Source organism: Rhynchophorus ferrugineus, unplaced genomic scaffold (genome assembly GCF_030347505.1).
Source record: "Rhynchophorus ferrugineus isolate W39M unplaced genomic scaffold, kcgeb_rfMv2 rfM3, whole genome shotgun sequence".
Taxonomy (NCBI): Eukaryota; Metazoa; Arthropoda; class Insecta; order Coleoptera; family Curculionidae; genus Rhynchophorus; species Rhynchophorus ferrugineus.
The window spans coordinates 63,208,011-63,228,650 of record NW_027472582.1 but is presented as its reverse complement, the minus strand read 5'-3'; the positions used below and the strand labels follow the sequence as shown (position 1 = coordinate 63,228,650).

Sequence of the window (20,640 nt, the reverse complement as noted above, 5' to 3'; positions counted from 1 at the left end):
AACATAAAATGTTCTAAACATCCCAACAATTTCTGGGATACTAATCCGTATTTATCCTGCTCCATTTAGCAGCATGTCCTGTCTAGCGATGTTTCATTTTTCACACGTGTATTAGAACGTCTCTCTTGATCTTTCTCTCTTGATATTTGTCGCATGTCATCGCAGTGAAATTTTCAGACAACGATAATACGGAGACAAAATGGTTTAGTTCATAAAGGTGTAATCTAGTGGGACTAATGTTGTTGAGATATGGGTCATCCGAATAATTGGACTGAACCCTATTTGAAGTTTCATTTTATGATAAATATGTGATAGCACAAATAATGAAGTAATTAATTTATTTTTAACTATGTATAAGTAATTAGATGTAGTCAGTTACTCCTTTTTATTAGCGCTGGGAACTATCGACTGAAAACAGACAAAACTCTCGATAGTCGCAAAACAGTCGATACAGTCGATAGTCAAAAAACTAGCGACTAAAAATAGTAATAACTATTTTCAGTCAAATGCACGGTTCGACTGTTCTGTTCAATTTATGATGTCAGACGAAGATGTCTGAACCCTTTCCTATAAATTGTTAGAGAGGAAAGGACGGAGACAATTTCTTGGAGCAGTTAATTTTATATGTATTTATATGTATGGAATGGAATAATACCCAACATTTTTTTGTCGTATTTTAATATGTTAATTGCTATTTTCAAATAATATACTATAATAAACATAGACAATACAATGGAACTTAAACAAAACCTAAAAACTAAAGATGTACAATAACCATAAATACTAAATAAAAATTAAACATTTACCTAATCATAGAAAAAAAACTAATTCATGACATAATTAAAAATGATCGCACAATAACTACTAGAGCTTTTTTAAATAAAGTATATGCTTTATTTATTATTGAACGGAAATATTTTTCAACAAAAATCGAGAGAGTAATCGAAATATTACCTATTATTCTCATAAAAACAGTCAAAGTTATTTTACTATTTATCATTCACAAATCTTTTTACCCTATTACATTAACATTTTTGAAAAATATCGTTCAAGAATGCTGCTATATTAATATGCAATATATAATTATTTATAAGCAAACTACCAAAAAAATCATAAAACTATATATATTACATATAATCTATATAGACATAAATTAGGTATGTTTTTCTAGGAAATCTATGTAGGCATAAATTGGGTACATTTTTGTCAAGGTCGCGGCTAGGACGACAGAGTCAGAACGTTAAAATTCAGTCGAATGAAACTAGTAGAACCAAAAATAGTAACTAAAAGTACACGACTGAAACAGTCGATCGTAAAAAGTAGTCAATTACTGAATGGTCGATAGTTCCCAACACTAATTTTTATATACGAGTATGTTATAGATTGGATTTGTTTATATTTATTTATATATCTTCAATCGTTATCAGAAATGTTATAGGAGGTTACAGACAACAAAGAGTACTGATTAAAATGAAACATATTATTTAAAATTAAAAACCATACCTAATTTATCCATTAACATAGCTGTTAACATATATTCCGAAGAACCATATCAGCTTTCAAAGAAACTATTATTAGCAAACGTGTTTCGCTGATATCTTAAACCGGTAGTTTCTAACGTATTCAACTCATTAAAGAATCCTTATTGCACGTTTTTTTTCGTTTCTAAATGGTATAACGGGTTTGTTTGTCAATTTAAGCGTACACATGTAAGCTTTGAACGCATCTCTCAGACAGAATATTCGATCGTATTCAAATGCAATGCAAATTCTTCTACGGTCGTTTGAAAACTGTTTATGGAGAACAACAGCTGAATTCAAATCGTCTACCAATATCTTGGGATTTATTTGGTTTTTATGGTGATGCGTGCGTGGGCGTCGAGTTTGGTTACATCTTTTGATGTTATGTCTCGCGGGTCCTTGCTTTTTATGGATTATATTATGAAAATAGGCTTCGCATTGTTTTAGCTTTAATTGGTAAACTTAATCGGTTACGTAATTTGTTTTTTCTTAATATATCAATGTTTTGTAGGTGTTTTGTGTATTTTTTAACATAATTTATATACAGGTTTTATACAATATATCAAGTATTATTCATGACAAAATACTATTTTATGATGATTCATTAGATTTAATAGTAAGAAAAAATTGCTTCGTCAAATAACGTACAAGAAATATTGTATTTTAAGGGGGTGCTCTAGTCTAGCGATGCCGAAATAATATCTATATATCGATAGATCAATATTCTTGTTAGCCGATATTTTTTCAAAAAAATATATTTCTTAAAAATTATAAAAAAATATATAATTATTCCAATAAACCTTTTAAATTGGTAGTTAATTTTAAAGTATTAATAAAATTTAGGGTATTTTTGGAACTTAATTGTAAAAGTTTATTAAAAATAATAATATAGATTAGAAATAAAATCAATTTTTTTTCTCCGATATATCGATTTGTTTTTAAAAACATCTAAATCAATATATCTAGCCTATAAATTTGAAATATTTTTCATATTTTTAAGATTTAAACTTCAGCGAAACTTTCAATGCATTGTTTCCGAACTTACTTTTTTGATACGGTTGATTTTATTTTAACGTACGTTTCCGACTAACCTACAATTGATATAACTATAACTTAAACAATTTAACAACATTTACAATAACTTTAATCTGGGTAAATATTTAAGAGAACTTGTCGGCCCTATCTTAGTATCTGATGTAATAATATTTATGTATTAAAAGTCCTCTTTTCTACTAAATGCTCACTGCACTCACTAAATACACTACACAAAATCAAATGGTTTCATTCTTTTGAGCCCTTGTCCTGGTATGATATTATCCAAGAATTGTGTTATTTCAATATTGACATGTGAATGGACGTTCCATGCTCTGTCCTCAACCGTCCTTGCAATTCTCTTGATTTTCTGACTGACAGTAGGTATCTGAAGTTGTCGGTGTACACAATCGATCTTGTAATATCTGGGTGCACCTACAATACTTCTCAGGACTTTGTTCTGGAACATTCCTATAGTTGAATTCAGTATGTCCATATAAGTTTCATTGCTTGTATAAGAGCAATTTATTATGTACTGATAATTATGATTTTCTTCCAATTAAACAATTTTCCTATATTTTAACTCCAGTTCGATCCTCTTCTTTTTTAAATTTTCTTTCCAGCGAAGTTTTGCATCAAGATTCATTCCGAGATATTTAGTATTGTTGCTATATGGAATGATATTATTAATTGTTATTGGTGGGTGTGCTGTCTGTTTAGATGTGAACTGCACATGCACAGATTTACTCTTGTTAAGTTTGAGCCTAGTTATTTATATTGTTACTTGTCTGTGATTTGAGATCAAAATATAATCCAACCCTTCAAGTTTAACACGAAAATATCTATTAATCATGTAAGATTTGAGTAGCAGATAGAAATATTTAAGGATAAGTGACTTTGTTTTATATAGAAAACCTAATGCTTACCCAGGCTAAAGCAAATAGTTTGAACTGCCCACATGTTATTTTAAATTAGATTAGATTGCTTTCGGAAAAACCTAAATACTTATTTAGTTAGTATTCGGTTACTTTCTCTCAAATCGAACTTTACTCACAAGAAAAATAAATAAAATTAGTTGGTCATTTGCAAAAGTGTCATTCTGGGTCAGACGTTTTTCGTAGACGACCTTGATGGATAATGATATTCGTATTTTTTTCACCGGTTTTTGGATAGACCATCAGACCGCTATTTTGAATACTAATACCTGTTATTAACCGAACGTAATCTATTGAATCGAATTATCATTTTGATTTACAGACAACAATAAATTATTCGGTATTACCGTGTAAAAGCAGGTGGCATTTTCTGGCGAGTTGCTGGTTACACAAAATGAAATAAAAGCTTGCTTGTTTTATTTTATACGAGTTAAGCATGTCAAACAAGTTTCGAAATATTTTATTATCATTAAAATTGATTTAATTGCTGGCTAATTATTGAATTATATGTACGGTATTCGTAACGAATATTTTATGGTTTTTTTTCTAGCAATTTATTAATACAATACCAACTAACTTTTCATTTTTCAAGTTTAGAAATTTATACTTATAATTTTTGATAAGGGAATTATGATAATTTGATTATTTTTAACCTATAGGAGAAGGTTCAATAAAATTCTTCGCGTCATCTAAACTTATGACGTCGAGACGTCGCAATGTTGCCGCATCAACTTTAAGTTCAACAAGTTAATTTCGACTATGGCATATAACTAAATTATAATCTAAATCAAACAATGAAACAAAAATAATGTTATGAAATATCATTTATTTTAACAATAATATCGAAGGATTTAAACTAATCAAATTTAATTATCATAAGTGATATATTTTGTATTCCATAGAGAGTATATTTACGTTTTAAATTTAGTTATTATTTCCTTCGTTGTACTGTTTCCTTACCAAGTCATTCTTATATCACTATTTCTCTTTAGTTTCTTCTGTTACTACCTGGGCTCCTCTTTCTTGATAAAACTAGAGTTAACCACTGCATTCTCCTTAACACATTTGCCATATCTGCAAACTGTTAGTATTCCTTCTCTCCATATTTTAACTAATAACTCCATATGGCTCATGCATTTTCTGAACAGTTACGCATATATCTATTCTTATAGTTATCCTATATTAATTATATAGTTGCCAGTTAGTTGTTTCCTGTCTTGGTAACTGTCAACTTTGACTTCATCTAATGGCTTCAGTATTTTCAAACTATAATTAATATTAAGCAACTGTTTGTAATTTTTCAAAACAAATAAAGCGCCAGAACAACGTTTGCCGCTTATAACCTGTAATTATTATCCTTGTAAATATTGCCCGATTTTCAAACGAATTTACAAAATGCATTAACACATTAAATATCTTGGTGACGCCAGTTCTTTGTTATTTTGAATAGACTATATATGTCTATGTTTCAAATGATTTGCCACTGCTCAATCAGTCTTCCTGTGAATATTCCTCAAATTTTAAGTCAACATTACCCTATTTGAGACATCGAAACTAATCGGTTAAGGGGATTTCCACAACAGTAGTTGCTCATTCTTCATTTCATTTTAACAATATATAAAGGAATTTAAATTTCTAATCTTTTTCCTTATGTTTTTTTTTATTTGAAGTTATCGAAATAGATTGAATATTTAATTTTCAGTCAGATTTCATTGAATATTTCTACACTTATTGAACCTCTTACCATATTTTTCTCTAATATATCATGGGATATCGCTTTTCTTCTAATTAATTTTAGTTGATGTTTGTAATATTCGACAACAAATAGAAACTGATAGGTTCTTTTAGTACAAGTTTTTTTTTTCATCCTTCTATTAATTTTAATATTTTGATCCTATGAATTCGCCAGAACTAGAAAATCAGAACAATATCTATCTTTATAATTCACTAATAACACCATTAAATTGTGTTTTCTCTGTCTTGTTGAAAAATGAAACTAATTTTTATTCTAAATTTAACCGAAAAAAAAACGCCTAGACATCTTGGATTTAATCTGTAAGGATGTCTTACCAGTTTAATTTCCTAGGGAATCTGGCTGAATTTATAGTCGTTTATCTTTCATACTTAATTGGTGATGAATGGGCAAATGTTGCAAATTGGGTGACATTATTTTGCATCGTTGAATATTTATTAGTCTGTATAGACTAATAGCAACATATCTGTAGTTTCATTGTAACAATATAAATCGCAATATAGTTTCCATTTGTTTACTGGAACGCAAATTTTAGCTCATTGTAAATTTTGATAGTATTCCTATTTCTATTAAAGAAGTTTTATTTATAATATTTGCATATTAAACGGGTCTGGACTTTAAATACTCTTTTTTATTAGAAAATCTTTTTAGATACACTTATAATCTTAATTACAAATTAATGTATTATTACTATTTTTCCGCTATTTATTCATTTATACTTTGATATAAATTGATCAATTTATTGAAACAAGACAAATGCAGGAAGAAATCTATCAGTATGTTTTAAAATTAAAAATAAATTAGAAAAACTTAAGGTAAACCTACTAGTACAGTTTATAAATTTGTGCAGTTTGGTCTACTTCAATCCTCAATTTCCTGTTCAGTATTTATATTGCTTCCACATTATTTAGAATCCATATTTATGATTTAGAAATATTGGATGACTTCGTGGATCCATTGGATTCCTTGGTTACGTTGCGATAAGCAATTGTAATTAATCGACGAAGTTTGTTTTGACAGCGTTGGATCACCAGCGAGTTTGATGTCTTATGCAAGTCCATATTTGCGCCCAATAAATTTAAATAGGTTTTATTACAGACTGGTAGATCAGTCTCTTTCATCTTAGGTCAAGTTAGGTGTATCTGAATTTTCAGTCTAATTTCAGGGTTTCGAGATGGATGCCAATGTATTTAGCCGATGCCGATGTATTCTGCTTGAGAATTTAGACTTCCTTTAAGTCATATTATTAGGTTTCTATCTTTTCGATGAAGTACAAAATTGACATGAGCGGATTTTGATCTATTAAAATATATTTCCAGTCAATAGTCAATTTATGGTCTTGTTGGCTGATATCTGCAGTTTTTCCTATTTTGCCGTTATGACACCTTAATTATTACTATTAAAATACGTGCACTGTAAATATAATTTTATATAAGATTAATAGGTAACATATTAGGTACTTTATATACATAATTATATTAAAATCATATGTATAAAAATACTTAAGGTTAAATATAATTGGTTCAATCTGTTTATATTTTTTTACGTAATACGACACACTTCTCATCACTGATTATAATGCTTTTACAATAATAAGAAAACAATCATAATTGTATAGATATTTATATACATTAACTTCGATTTTTGTTAAGATACAGTATTTTCTTTATTTTTAATATGTGGACGGCGATGTTTTTCTACATTCTGGACATTTTGCTATAGGTAAAAAAACGACATATATTTTTAAACTATGTATGAATCAGTTTCATTCGCCATTTGTGATAATTGGGAGGCACCATAGCTGATAACTTATCACAGGTAGTAGATATTCTAACTTAAAAGTCGTTTTATACTGCAAAATCATTTCTCATCTTTAAGTGTTTTCACATTGATCAAGATATTATATGCAAATTGCACTTGTATAACAATGATAGTGTAGTAAGTTTTGACTTACAGTAATACTAAGTGAATTTTATAAACTATATTAAGATTGGGGTAATGGTTAATTCGTTCATTCGTTAATTTGTTAGTGTAGTAACTTATAATTTCTAGTAAATACTTCGTTTTTTAATAGAAGTGTGATAGAGGAAATGTCAATAGAAGATCGTTGATTCCAAACTATTAATTTAACAATTTTTTAAATCCATTTCACTAGACTGGTTATTATTATTTGCATTCTTATCATAATACGTACTGCTGTTTGCTTATGTAGTATATACAACACATTTTTTAAAAATCCCTTTTTAATTTTTGTAATATAATTATAACAATCAAAATATTCATATATCAATAAATAATTAATATTAATCTATTTCTTTATCGCTTTTTTTTTCTAATTTTGTTACTTTGTTATATGTTACATACCATAAAATAACCCTAAATACGTCATATCCGTAATCTACATAAAATATTTCATGAATACTGACCACAAAAATTATATTACCGTAATATCTCTATCTATGTTATTTTAATAACTAATTAATGAATTTTATTATTTTCTCTATAAATATTTGTATTTTATGATATATCTTCATAATACCGCTTTATTTTTATTTAAAATTGTAGGAAGTATTATTATTTACATACGTGTACTGATGTATGACACTGTATTGTTATACTGAGTAAAATACAGGTTCATTGCTATGTAAATAGATGCTGGGTTTACTATAATACGTACAATAACATAATTAAATAACTGGCTTTGAAAGTTAATTGCATTGTCATTGTATTTTTAATCTATTGCTCTAAAGGAAATGGGATTTCACAAATATAGTTAATGATTAAATGTTATCAGTTTGTGGTATTTGTAGTAGCAGTACAGATTGAGAACCATCCTTATTTTTCATATTTTAAAGCTTTAGTACACAGAAACTACATTTATTCGGGGAAATATTTGTCCACTACTATCCACAAGCTTGACCCAACTTTTGGGCAACATTCGGATTCTGCGTCCTCCTTTGGAGGCAATCCAATAATCGATCCAATTTTGTATGTCTTAAAAAAGCTGCTTTTCAGCCGAACTGTGTGCCATTGACCGGAATTGATAATAATCTGTAGGAGAAATATCTGCAGAATAGGACAGGTAGGTAAGTTTTAATCTCTTGAATTATATGCGTAAGTCTTGAAAAAAAAACCCAATATCACTAAAACTTGAAATTGATTTCGATAATGGTTTTCTTTTAAATCATTCCTAAGACTTTTAATCAATAACAAGTGTTTGACCGCTCATAATAGGTCAAGTTAATGCTGCGTTTGGTAACAATATTCGTTCAAAGCTTCTTCAATTGTGATGAGCGTATTCATCACAATATACCTCTTACTGAAAAATATTGTTTTTATAATGATGGATGTAAAATTTTACTGATTATATGGTATCTAATCATATATGATTATTCATATTTAATATTACTAACTCTGAGTAAAATGGTGATGATTACCGTTGATGTGAAATCAAGATGTACAACGGTGTGATATTTCACAGATTGATTTTGTATATAAAAGATGTAATTGGGGAAAAATTATATATATAGTACATGTTAAGTTGTTTAATTCGTGAAGTACCATTAATTCGTTAACATTAAAACTAAAAATACTTTTCTGTTCTAAAATATTTAATCTTGCATAAGGATAAAACTAAAATTGCAAGATAATTTATGATAATTTTATTTCATAAATAGGCAGACGCCGCAAGCTATATGCTATAGATATCACATTCGCTATAAAAGAGCAAAAACACGTTAGAGTATGACTTTAAAAATTATTATTTTAGGCATCATTTCATCACTTGAGGAATTTACTACTATAATCCTGAATGAAACAAGTAGCTTTGATGTTCCATTTAGCTCTTCGATTCTGTTTTACGAGTTTCATATTTAGAACTTTACAAAAACAGTGATAGGTTTTTTGACTTCCAAGTTGTTACAACAATATATTCAGATTACTGTTCTACGTTTTTTACCAAATTATATGCAAAATTGAACTACTTCGAAGCCTATCCAATTTATGTTGGTGTCTATCTGCTAAAAAGATATTAATAATAGATATTTTATAGACAGCAATATATATTATAATATAAATAATAATTGATTTTCTGATTATTGACAGGTAATTCTATATGTTTCCAAATGAGAAGAAATATGATTTCCTGTGTCCCTCAAATAGGAACAAAAAATAAAAGAAATTATTTTATTAAAATTATAAATATCATTGACATTATTTTTAACATCTCATTATTTTGTTATTGTTAATTTATTTTATAATGGGTATAAAGTATCCCCTGGCACTGCTATAAAAATCCTACTAATTTATTACAGAATGATAACAATTTACTATTGGTAATCATAGAAGTAAATATAATTCGGGTGATATTAACTATATTAATATTAAGAGTTTAAATTTCTGCAAGCTGTGAGGATTTTCGTATTATCTATCAAATTTTGAGGCTTGAAAGACAAAATTATTCAGGTATATATTCTCTAGAGACTATTGTTTATCAAAATTCAACAGAACTACCCTTTTATTGATTGTAGTCTCAGTTTAATAATTCATATGGGTTCAAAGTTAAGTTAGATTTCTGTAGCTGTTTTAGATTATACATTTTGTTCATACTGTATGCATCCAAGAAACTATTTTTACTCAAAATGTTAATATTTCAGGTATGTTTAAGAGAAACCTTGAAAAATATACATTAATTCCATACCAATTTATATCTGTATTCGATTTATGTTCACATTTCACAGTTATTTCATTCTGCTCTATATTATTCGATAAAATAATATTAGTTCAAAGAATAATATTTAGAATTCCGATTTTAAATTAAGTACAAGTATTGTTAATATTAATCAATAAGTCATATGAAGGTAAATAGACACTATAACAGGTCAATTAAAAAGTCCCCGGCCTACCATAGTAAAGCACATTTTTTTGCAAAATTAGTTTTTTTATTCAATATAATTCCCTTCAAGGGTGATACCATTTTTGTAGCAGGATTTGTCCTTTGCTTCAAAATAGGCCTCAGTTTCGGCGATCACCTCTTCATTCGACGAAAATTTCTTCCCAGCGAGCATTGTTTTGAGATCTGAGAGCAGGAAATAGTCGCTGAGGGCCAGATCTGGAGAATACGGTGGAAGAGGAAGCAATTCGAAGCCCAATTCATGGATCGATGCCATCGTTTTCACTGACTTGTTGACACGGTGCATTATCTTGGTGAAGCAGCACTTTCTTTATCTTCAAATGCGGCCGATTTCCGGCGATTTCGTCCTTCAAACGGTCCAATAACGCTATGTAATAGTCGCTGTTGATGGTCCTTCCTTTTTGAAGGTAGTCCATGCGCATCCCAATATACTGACGCCATAACCTTGCCAGCCGACTGTTGCGTTTTCCCACGCTTTGTAGCGGGTTCATCATGCGCAGTCCACTCGGACGACTGTCGATTGGACTTCGGAATGAAATGATGGAGCCATGTTTCATCCATTGTTACATATCGATGCAATAACTCGGGTTTATTACGCTTGATCATCTTCAAACACTGCTCCGAATCATCAACTCGTCGTTGTTATTGGTCAAAATTGAGCTTGCGCGACACCTTTTCTACTTCCTTTTCCACACACACCACTTTGTACGAAGCTTTCTCATATCCAAATATTCGGGAATGATATGAGGTACACGTTAAGTTGATATCTTTAGAGTGTCTGCTATTTCATTCAGTTTCAATTTACGGCTATTCAAAATTATTTTGTGGATTTTTTATTTTTTTGTCGGTAACAACCTCTTTTGGGCGTCCACTGCGTTCACCGTCTTCGGTGTTCATTTCACCACGTCTAAAGTTAGCTTACCAATCATTGATGGTTGCTTTTCCTGGGGCAGTGTCCGGAAAGTCGGCACCAAGCCAAGTTTTTGCTTCAACTGTATTTTTTCCCCTCAAAAGCAGTATTTTATCAACACGCGAAATTCCTTTTTATCCATTTTTTTTCACAACAAAAGTTGCTTCAGCCAAATGCTATAATTCATAAAATAATGATCCAACAGCTACCAAATTTATACACGCATCTTTTGAGGGTTAGGGCTAACTAAAAAACATATGGATTTAATTCTAGTAGTGTCATCTATGTGTCAGGCCGGGAAGTTTTCAATTGACCTGTTATAATTTTAGGAATAATAGCTCATTTTCAAACCAAAAATGATACATTAACTGTTGGTGGAACTAATGTTCATATATCGATATTTTTTCCACTAGATTATACACATTTTTTATGTTCATTGTTGTCGCAGTTATACATTAATACTTTATTATGGATCGTTAGACACTATTTTACATTAATGTACAAAGCTATTATGAACTTTTACCTTTTGTATATTCAATTTCTTTTACAGAGTTATATTTAGTACTGTTTTCTGTTTGTAAATTAAAACTACCGGTTCATTTAATATATTTCGTTAGACATTCTGATGATTCATTATTTTATTGGCGCTTTAACTACCTGAATACTTAAATAGGATGTAATTGACCTGCTATAATATTACCATATACCTAACGTTGATGCTATAACATTTTATAGAAAACAGCAATACATATTTTATGATTAATTTAATTACATATCAATATATTATGATATTCAATATATTTTGATATATATTACTATTATATTTTATTATTGTATATATAATCTACTTAACCTTTAAATGATTACATTTTCATTTAATTTTTTCTGACTTGAATATATATTTTTGTATAAATATTTCTGTTTTATTCAAAACGATAAAAAATTACTATTGGTTATTATTGTTTATAAGATTCAGTTAAGTAATTGAAAGAGAGAGATGGTGAGATGTAGCCTAAATACTGGTTGCATGTCTTATGCACTACAAAATTCGACTGAAATCATATCAACAAGGATATTTCTATATAAACTGCTAATTCTATATGCTGCAGATATCACATTCGCTATAAAAGAGCAAAAACACGTTAGAGTACGACTATATGATATATGATATATTTATGAAATATATGAATGAAAAAAGTAGCTTTGATGTTCCATCCAGCTCTTCGATTCTGTTTACGAGTTCTATATTTATAACTTTACAAAAACAGTGATAGGTTTTTGTGATGCAAGGTATTATGACTTCCAAGTTGTTAAAACAGTATATTCAGATTATTGTTCTAAGTTTTTTAAGATTCAGTTAAGTAACTGAAAGAGACAGATGGTGAGATGTAGCCTAAATAATGGTTGCATGCCTTATGCACTAAAAAATTCAACTGAAATCATATCAACAAGGATAGTTATATATAAATTGTTCCAAAATAAAAATTTTGCTTTTATATTGTTAAAAATATTTTTAAGAGTTATATTGGAGACATTATCAGTGTAATATTTTCGGTCGAATATACCATAAATTGTAAATAAAAAGTTCAGATATGTGCTAGTAAACGGAAGCCAAGCGAAAACGTGCAAAAAAAAACGCTTCATATGTACGGAAGTTTCCCATATTCCAGTGAGAAAATCCGTTATCGTAGCCGTTTTCTTGTTAAATTTATGCGCTTTGGTCTTTTTATGAAATGCCCTCGAATTAGTGCATTGCATGCAAAACAGAGCCTACTAGTTTTTTATTCATAGTTCGCTGAAAAAGGAATAGTTGGGTTTAACACTTCGTCAGCAAAAGTAATATTACAACGGTCATTATACATGGTGCTTCACACCCCATAAAACCATCATATGCAGTTATTTATATAGATGATGTGGGCGTTTTTTAAATACCTCCCAATACTTAGTTGTAATCTTTTTTAATATTCTTTAAGTATGGTATATTATTATTATTAATATTAGTGCAAATAGAATCTATTTTGTCGATAATACTATTATTTGTATTTGTAATGGTCATGCTTGTCATGTGAATGCATCGTACCAAAGCAGAAATTAAGAGTAGTGCTAAATTAATAAAAAATCAAGTTTGTACAATGCGAATCTATGTATAATGTAAAAATAGTCTGTAACAGGTGGTAAAATAATTATCTAATTAAACAACATATTGACATATGACACTTTCAAATTAATATGTATATACTATTATAGCACAATACAATATGCATTTTATAATCGTTCCCTAAAATATATTTCCATTCAGATAACTGGGATTCTAATTAGTTTATGTTTCTGTCGATGCTAATAATTTACACATTTGGTTCGCGACCTTCTTCTGTGAATGGAATGCATTAGGTAAGATTTTATCTTCTCCGGATGGTTTTATTTCGGAGACAATTCAATAAGGAAGGTTTCAAGATTAAACTTAATTTAAGTAAATCCTATATTTGAAATACCCATGGGAAAATTCCCAATATCATTTAGCTACTTAAAAAAAAACACGTCTTGTTATTCAAGTCAATCTATCTAATAATATCTATCTAATAAAGTGTTGGGTAAGTAATTTCAGTTAAAAGCCTAAAGTTGCTAGCTATTTGCTTAACAATCTTCTGCGGCATATTCGATTATTTGTGCTATTATTTTACAAATAGCCGAATTAATATGTTCATATATTATGGTTAATGTATTTAAGTGGTGTTTAAATGTGCAAAATGTTGCACTCTTATTGCAAATGTGAAATCTTATTGGAATCAATATCAATCCTGTTGAAATATGATACTATCGGGTATCATGTTAGTTTGTAAACATCAAATTCTGTTTGATAGTTCTATTTTAGAGTCTTTTTTAGGGTTTGGTTTGGTTTTCTATTCCATAAAAAAGTATTATTAATACCGTTCGTTATTACGTTAATACATTGAGTTTTGAACTGTTTATACACTATGTAGCTGATGTAGAACATTGTCATGTACCAGCATGTTCTTTTCTATCGTCGAAATAGTAGATTCTTATTAAAAAGTCTGTTTTTCGTCACCGAGTAACTAGAGTAACTCGGTTAATATAAGTGAAATGTTTCTCAATGTTTGCTATCTCTTGTAAACTATTTAAGTGAGTGTTAGCTGAGCTTACAAGGCCTTGTTGCATTTGCATTGGGTATTCATAATGTTGAGGTTATATTTATATTATAGCGTTAAACTTTTTTAATTGTTAATTGTTAATCCCTGTTTATTAACCCGATGTAGTTGTAAATCTGATTTCTCCAATGGAAGTTGTCACAGAAATTGACAACAACCTCAGTCTTAAAAACATACTCAGTGCTTGTTTGAGTGAGTCTGAAGCATGTTCCGTGGGATCTTACAGGCCTGTTCCGCTGCTACCTACTATATTAGAATTATTTGAGAAACTGCTGCTAAAACATATTAAACCGTATAGAAATATCAGATTTCTAGTGTGGATTTGAAATCATTACTCGATAATCGATCAAGTGCACAGAGTAACAACAGTATAACAAATAAAAGAAATACAGTCCTGCAATATTCCTGGACGTTCCGCAAATTTTTGACCGGGTATCACATTTGGGATTAATCTACAAAATGAGCAAATTGGTATCGCAGAATTACATCGCTCGAATATATTTTCCAAAAAACCTTTAGAGTCTCGCATGAAGGGGCATTCTCAACAATTAATTGCTCCAAAATCTGTTAATTGTGCGTTGTGACGGAATGACAAAAATCTTCCCTTTACCGCTTGAAGGATGCCGGATTTCTCAAACAGAATCTGCCAAATCCTCGGCATCTATATCGATGATGGTTAAATTGGGAACATCATGTTAGACAAAAAGCAGAGCAGATTGGACGGAAGATAGTTTCAACTTGAAGTAATATTAAAGAGATTAGTTTATCAGTCAATCATGAAGGCTATTTGGACCTATAACTAATAATCCAACGCAGTCAAAAGCTGCACGATGGCGTCGGAATCAAATGGATTTATCAAGCGATCTTCGTAATCGCTTCTTCGCAAAAGTCTTCTTCGTGAATCTTCGTAAAATATTTCGCTTTCAAACATGAAATAAGCTTGGTCAATCACGGCGACGTGGTAGTAACACTAGACAACACAACATTAAGCATATCTAATGGAAGATATAATTAATTTAAAAAATAGTTAGCCAAGTTCACAAAAAAAATTCTACTATTCCATTGCCCGAAGAAAAGAATCAATAAACCTAATGCTATATAATTTTATCGTTCACAAAACAGTACCATATTATTTATGACATGTTTGGATTAACGTATTCTCTTCTTTTACAGATATGATGGCGTCGAATAATCGATACGTCCCCGTAAATCGATGAAGATCTGGTGTGGATCATCGATTTCTGGCCGTGGAAGAGTTTCGAAGCGATGCGGATAAAATAAATCGTGAGAGTCCCAACCATGACCGTGCTGAATCCAAATCGGATATGCCGACGTCCCAGCCCGAGAGGCTTCGCCGTATCGGCGGTGGTGGCCACCGTGCTCTTGTGCATTTATTACACCAGGTAAGAGGGACGGCAGTGTTATGCAAAAGCCGCCGCATCCACACCGAAGGAATTCGTCTCTTTTACGAAGGCAACGGCGCCATAAGTTCTGCTTGGTTATGCTGCCTGGGACCTGTTATAAAATAAATTATTACGACGGCTGGGAAACAGGACATGTTCTGAGATGTAAAGCGGTTTTACATTTAAAATAAATATACGAACAGTTTTGTACATTTAGCCATTGTTCATAGAGTCGTTTGGTTGTTTTTCTCGTGAGGTCTCAAAGCTAGTCTCTTTCTACTGCTTTATATATGTTTTATTATGTTTCCCGTCTCTAAACCATGAGAATGTTTATGGAGCGATGTTAAATTTTGTTCTTGAATAGTCTTTTGAAATTACATTTTAAACACTAAAATTAGTGTAATGAGCGTAATTTTGAATACAAAAAGAATACATATAGTCAGTACTAGAACTGATAGTTATGAATTATTATTTGTCTTTGCAATAACTTAAATCTAACCATATATATCTAAGACGACTCATCGGCCCTCTTTTAATGTACTGGTGTAATAATATTTATATTTTAATGCTGCTCTTTTTCTATTAAATGCACCTTACTACACTATACTACAGTACACATGATCAAATGTTTTAATTATTTTGAGTCAGTGTCCTATTCTGGTGTTGTCCAAGAGTTGTGACACTTCGATATTGACATGAGAATGACTGAATGGAGTCGTGAGTGATTGTGAATGAATGGAGAGATGCCTTTTCACGTCACATTGCGACTCTCTTAACTTCCTGATTAATTGTCGGTATATGAAGATCTCTACAAGTAAACAGCCCTGTCTGTAATATGTGGGTGTACTTACAATATTTCTTAATATTTGTTTGTGGAAAACTTGCATGGTATTTATATTACTTTTCGCGGAACATCCCCATAATTGTATTCCGTATATCCATATAGGTTTCAATACTTGCTTGTATTATACCAATTTGTTATATATTAATAATTATGATTTTCTTCCAATTAATCAATACCTGTTTCTATATTTTAACTCTTTTTTTTCTCTTTGCTTTTTTACATGTTCCTTTCAGTGAAGTTTTACGTCAATATTCATTCCGAGATATTTAGTGTTGTTGCTATATGGAATGATATTATTATTTATTATTATTTGTGCGCGTGTCGTATGATCACCTGTAAACTGCACATGCACAGATTTACTTTCCTTAATTTTTATTTTCCAAGTTTGGGTCCAGTTATTTGGACTATAAGTCTTGACAGAGTTTCTTGACAAATTAATATAATTAATGAAATATACTATGATGTCTTGACAATAAATATTTTAATAACAAAGAAATGTAGTAAAAGCAAACTAAAAATTACATTTACTTTTCTCTTCGTTATCAATAAACATCTTATAATATCTAATCTAATTTTTGCAAGTAATGTTATACGAGAATTAAACTTAATGGACAACTTATAACAAACCTATAACCTAACTGGACAATTCATAAACAAGCATTTGATGTGAACATTGTCATATTGAAAAAAATATTGCATGAAAATCCCAGATGAATTCATTTTTCACAAAACCGTTACTTTCTCGCTATTCAACGGTGGTTAAGTATATAACGAATTTTGTTTTCATTATCTAAAGTTTTAACCATTAATTTATTCCTAACACTTATTTCACATTCACTATAATTCATCCGATATTATCAGCATCCTCAATCCATAGCTTTGGCTGGAAGCGAGAGTCTAATTCTTAAATCTAGAATATCCTCTATCTAGAATTTGCGATTAGCATCGTATTTGAAAAGCGCCAAACATACAAATGTCAGACTGTAATTGTGTCCTATTCGTGGAGTCATAGAGAAGCATTAGCAGGATAATAGCTCGAATGAAACGTGTTCGAAAAATTCGCACTACCTTGCTCAGCTTGCTTGATACGACTTCAGCAATAGATGACACTTTTCTCTGCTATATTATCGATACCAAGCACTTGAACTTCTGTACTTGCTTTAATTGGATCCCATTTTTACAATAACAGGAGATGCACCAGCTGTCAATGCTTCATTAATTCTCAAGCCATATGACTCTGCAATACGAACTACATTAAGAAGGAAAAGAACTTTCCAAAAGTTATTCCATTTTACCCAAGCCATAATTCGTAATGTTGTATTTAAATTAAGAACCATCAATCTGATTTTTACAACTACGACCCATCCAGAATATTTTAATTAAACAACTTCCTTCAGTGTTCTTATTGATTTTACTCCTGTGCTGTTCACACTAGATATATTTTTTAATAGATACAAAGTTGTATAAGTATGATTTTGTAATAACTAGAGTTGTAAATAGCGGTTGTCCTTATATCCCGGGCTTGATAATCATTTACATCATTGCATCTGTTTTCCCATATAGTTTTAACTAACTTATTATGTCGTTACCTAACGGTTACCTAAATGTATTAACTGTTTAAAATGTTAAGTAACAATGTTGCCAATAGTTAATTCATTTAGAGGTACTGTTGTCTGTTTTATGTACAAAAATAAAGAGTAGTGTTATGAACAATTATAAAATAATTCGCAATGTAAATGTTTCCATATATGCAGGAAAGTGCTAATGATTAGGACACTTTATAAACATGCCTGAATTCAAAGGCATTAAAAAATTAACTTAGGAATAAAATCAACTGCAGTAGTCAGATATATTAGGTGTACAAATAGGTTTTTACTGGTCGACTCTGGCGATTGTGTTAAAATTGCAATATAGGAGCATATTAAAAAAAGAAGAGAACTGAATTTTAAATATAAAAAATAGATTGGACGATTGGAATGGAGAAGTTGTCCGAAATTTAATATAAATTAAAATTCTATTTTTCGGAGCAAAAAGCGGAGAATTCCCAAAATGTGTCCAGGTACTATGGGAACAGTTACTTAAACTTAAATCTTCAGATACCGACTGCTACTCAATCGAATTGCAAAGAGGCATGACATCGCATGTTATTACAGAAGTATTGTAAGACTAGGATGATACTCAAACAGGACTCAATCCTGACAAATCCTAACAAAAATAATGAATCCATTTAATTTGTTAATATTAGTAGAAGTAAAGAGACTACTTAAGGATAGAGGGGTTTTATAGATGTACATTTAATTTTAAGTTATTTTAAAATTAAATTGTTGGTTAGAGCTACAAATAGCTACTAACAGCTAACATCAAATGCATTGATAAAAGAATTGCAAGATGTAAAATAAGTACTAAATACTTACAATATACAAAATATCAACAATAGTTTTTAGGCCGAATAGACTTTAGTTATTTCATTGTCACATTATATTAATTAACGTCAAAGATAATGTCCATAACGGTAGGACGAAGGTGTACAAAGACGCAGAATTGTTAGCTTAAATCAAAACGAAAGCATCTTGGGAGATTGCTATAAATTGTGACTGATGCTTTCGTATTGGAACATTGAAAGAAGGTTTTTTGAAATCATTTTCTAAGCAAAAAAGTGATCAAAGCTTGGCATTGATTTTTCCAACATGGGAACCGAATATTGCCAAAAACATGATGAATAGTATTAACAAAATTTTGAATAAAACATGATGTTCCGCTCTGTCACGTTACATTTTATATTTTTGATAAGAGATGACGGAAACGTATTTGTGCTATACATTATTTTTGTACAAAACTATATATACGCGGCGAGTCCTTAAATATAGCAAGAATATTCTCGATGATCGTTTATAATAAAATAACGAGAATTTTATTATTATTTGACGAATAAAATTACCCTTACGCTATTGGTCAGAAAATCCGTGGAAGTAACCCGTGGAAAATTGAACGTTCGAATGGAAATTGTCGCCGTAGAAACGTCATACGGATGCTACTGCTCGAACAAATATAAAGCAAATATTTTTGTTTTGTTGGATTTTTCCTCGAGATTGCTTTTCCGAGATAGGAAACGTAACTTTTCCGTGTTATTAAATTGAAATGAGACGGGTATGACTTGAGAAGGTGCAAGCAAGTCGGATAAATAAAATATTCTTCTTGGACAAACAAGACATAACTCTCTATGTTGATACTGCATGACTGCATGTGACATAAGGCACAGTTGATTGTTATTTTAAATTTCAAAATTATTTGTTTATAATTTTAAGAACAATAAAATAATTCTCTCATAATAATTATTTTTTTAGGAGCTGTAACTGGCTGTTTAATATCGTTGGCCATAGCTGGCCTTTGTTTTCTTCATTATCCTATACTGCTTTCATAAAATATTCTTTGGATATATATATATATATATATATATATATATATATATATATCTGTCGGAAACCATGAATATATCGAAAAATAGCTTGATGATATACAGCAACTGCGGATACCCTGAAAAAGTATACAAGAACATTTTATCTGCAAATATTAGTATTAACTGTTACATACAGGGTAAAAAACAAAATAATGTAACACATCCTGCTGTATGACTTGCTGCCGCTTCCGTGTTAATAATGCGTCGGGTATATAGTTTCAATTTATATGTCAAGTCTTGTAAGTCTCAGTATATCATACGCCTTGTTCTGTGACAGTTAAAACAAGAGATTAGTAAAATGTGTGATTTTTGGATTTTTGGTTTCACAAGCGATGGTATCCCCGGCAATGACAGCATATGCAAAAGGCGATGAAACATTCTCGGCGAACAGGAATACTGATCGAAACACAAGGTAACTGATTGAGACCGTAGAACCTTGAAGGGTATTGTGGCTAGACAATATAAAACTAGTGCAGAAGTAATAGTTGAACTCAGCGCTCGAGTAAAATTGTTTCGACAAAAACAGTACAGCGAGGACTCCACAAAGCTAACATTCGTAGAAAAACTGCGATTGTAAAGCACTTTACAATGGAAGCCAATGTTAAACGTGATGCAACAATCATAAAACAATCATTGGGAACTTGATAATCGGAGGAATATGGTATGTTCCGATGAATATATGGTCATCAATGATGAATTTCTTACTA

General features: G+C 30.3%; 1 protein-coding gene across 3 annotated transcripts in view; it reads left to right on the top strand.

The window, feature by feature from the left end:
• The window catches only part of alpha-Man-IIb (alpha-Mannosidase class II b), a 214,902-nt gene that overhangs the window by 105,278 nt on the left and 88,984 nt on the right, over window positions 1–20,640 (top strand). For all 3 annotated transcript variants that reach the window (XM_076399168.1, XM_076399169.1, XM_076399170.1), the window contains one exon: window positions 15,403–15,632. In XM_076399168.1, coding sequence (XP_076255283.1) covers window positions 15,529–15,632 — 104 coding nt within the window. In that variant the 5' untranslated portion in view covers window positions 15,403–15,528. The remainder of the gene's footprint in view (window positions 1–15,402; window positions 15,633–20,640) is intronic.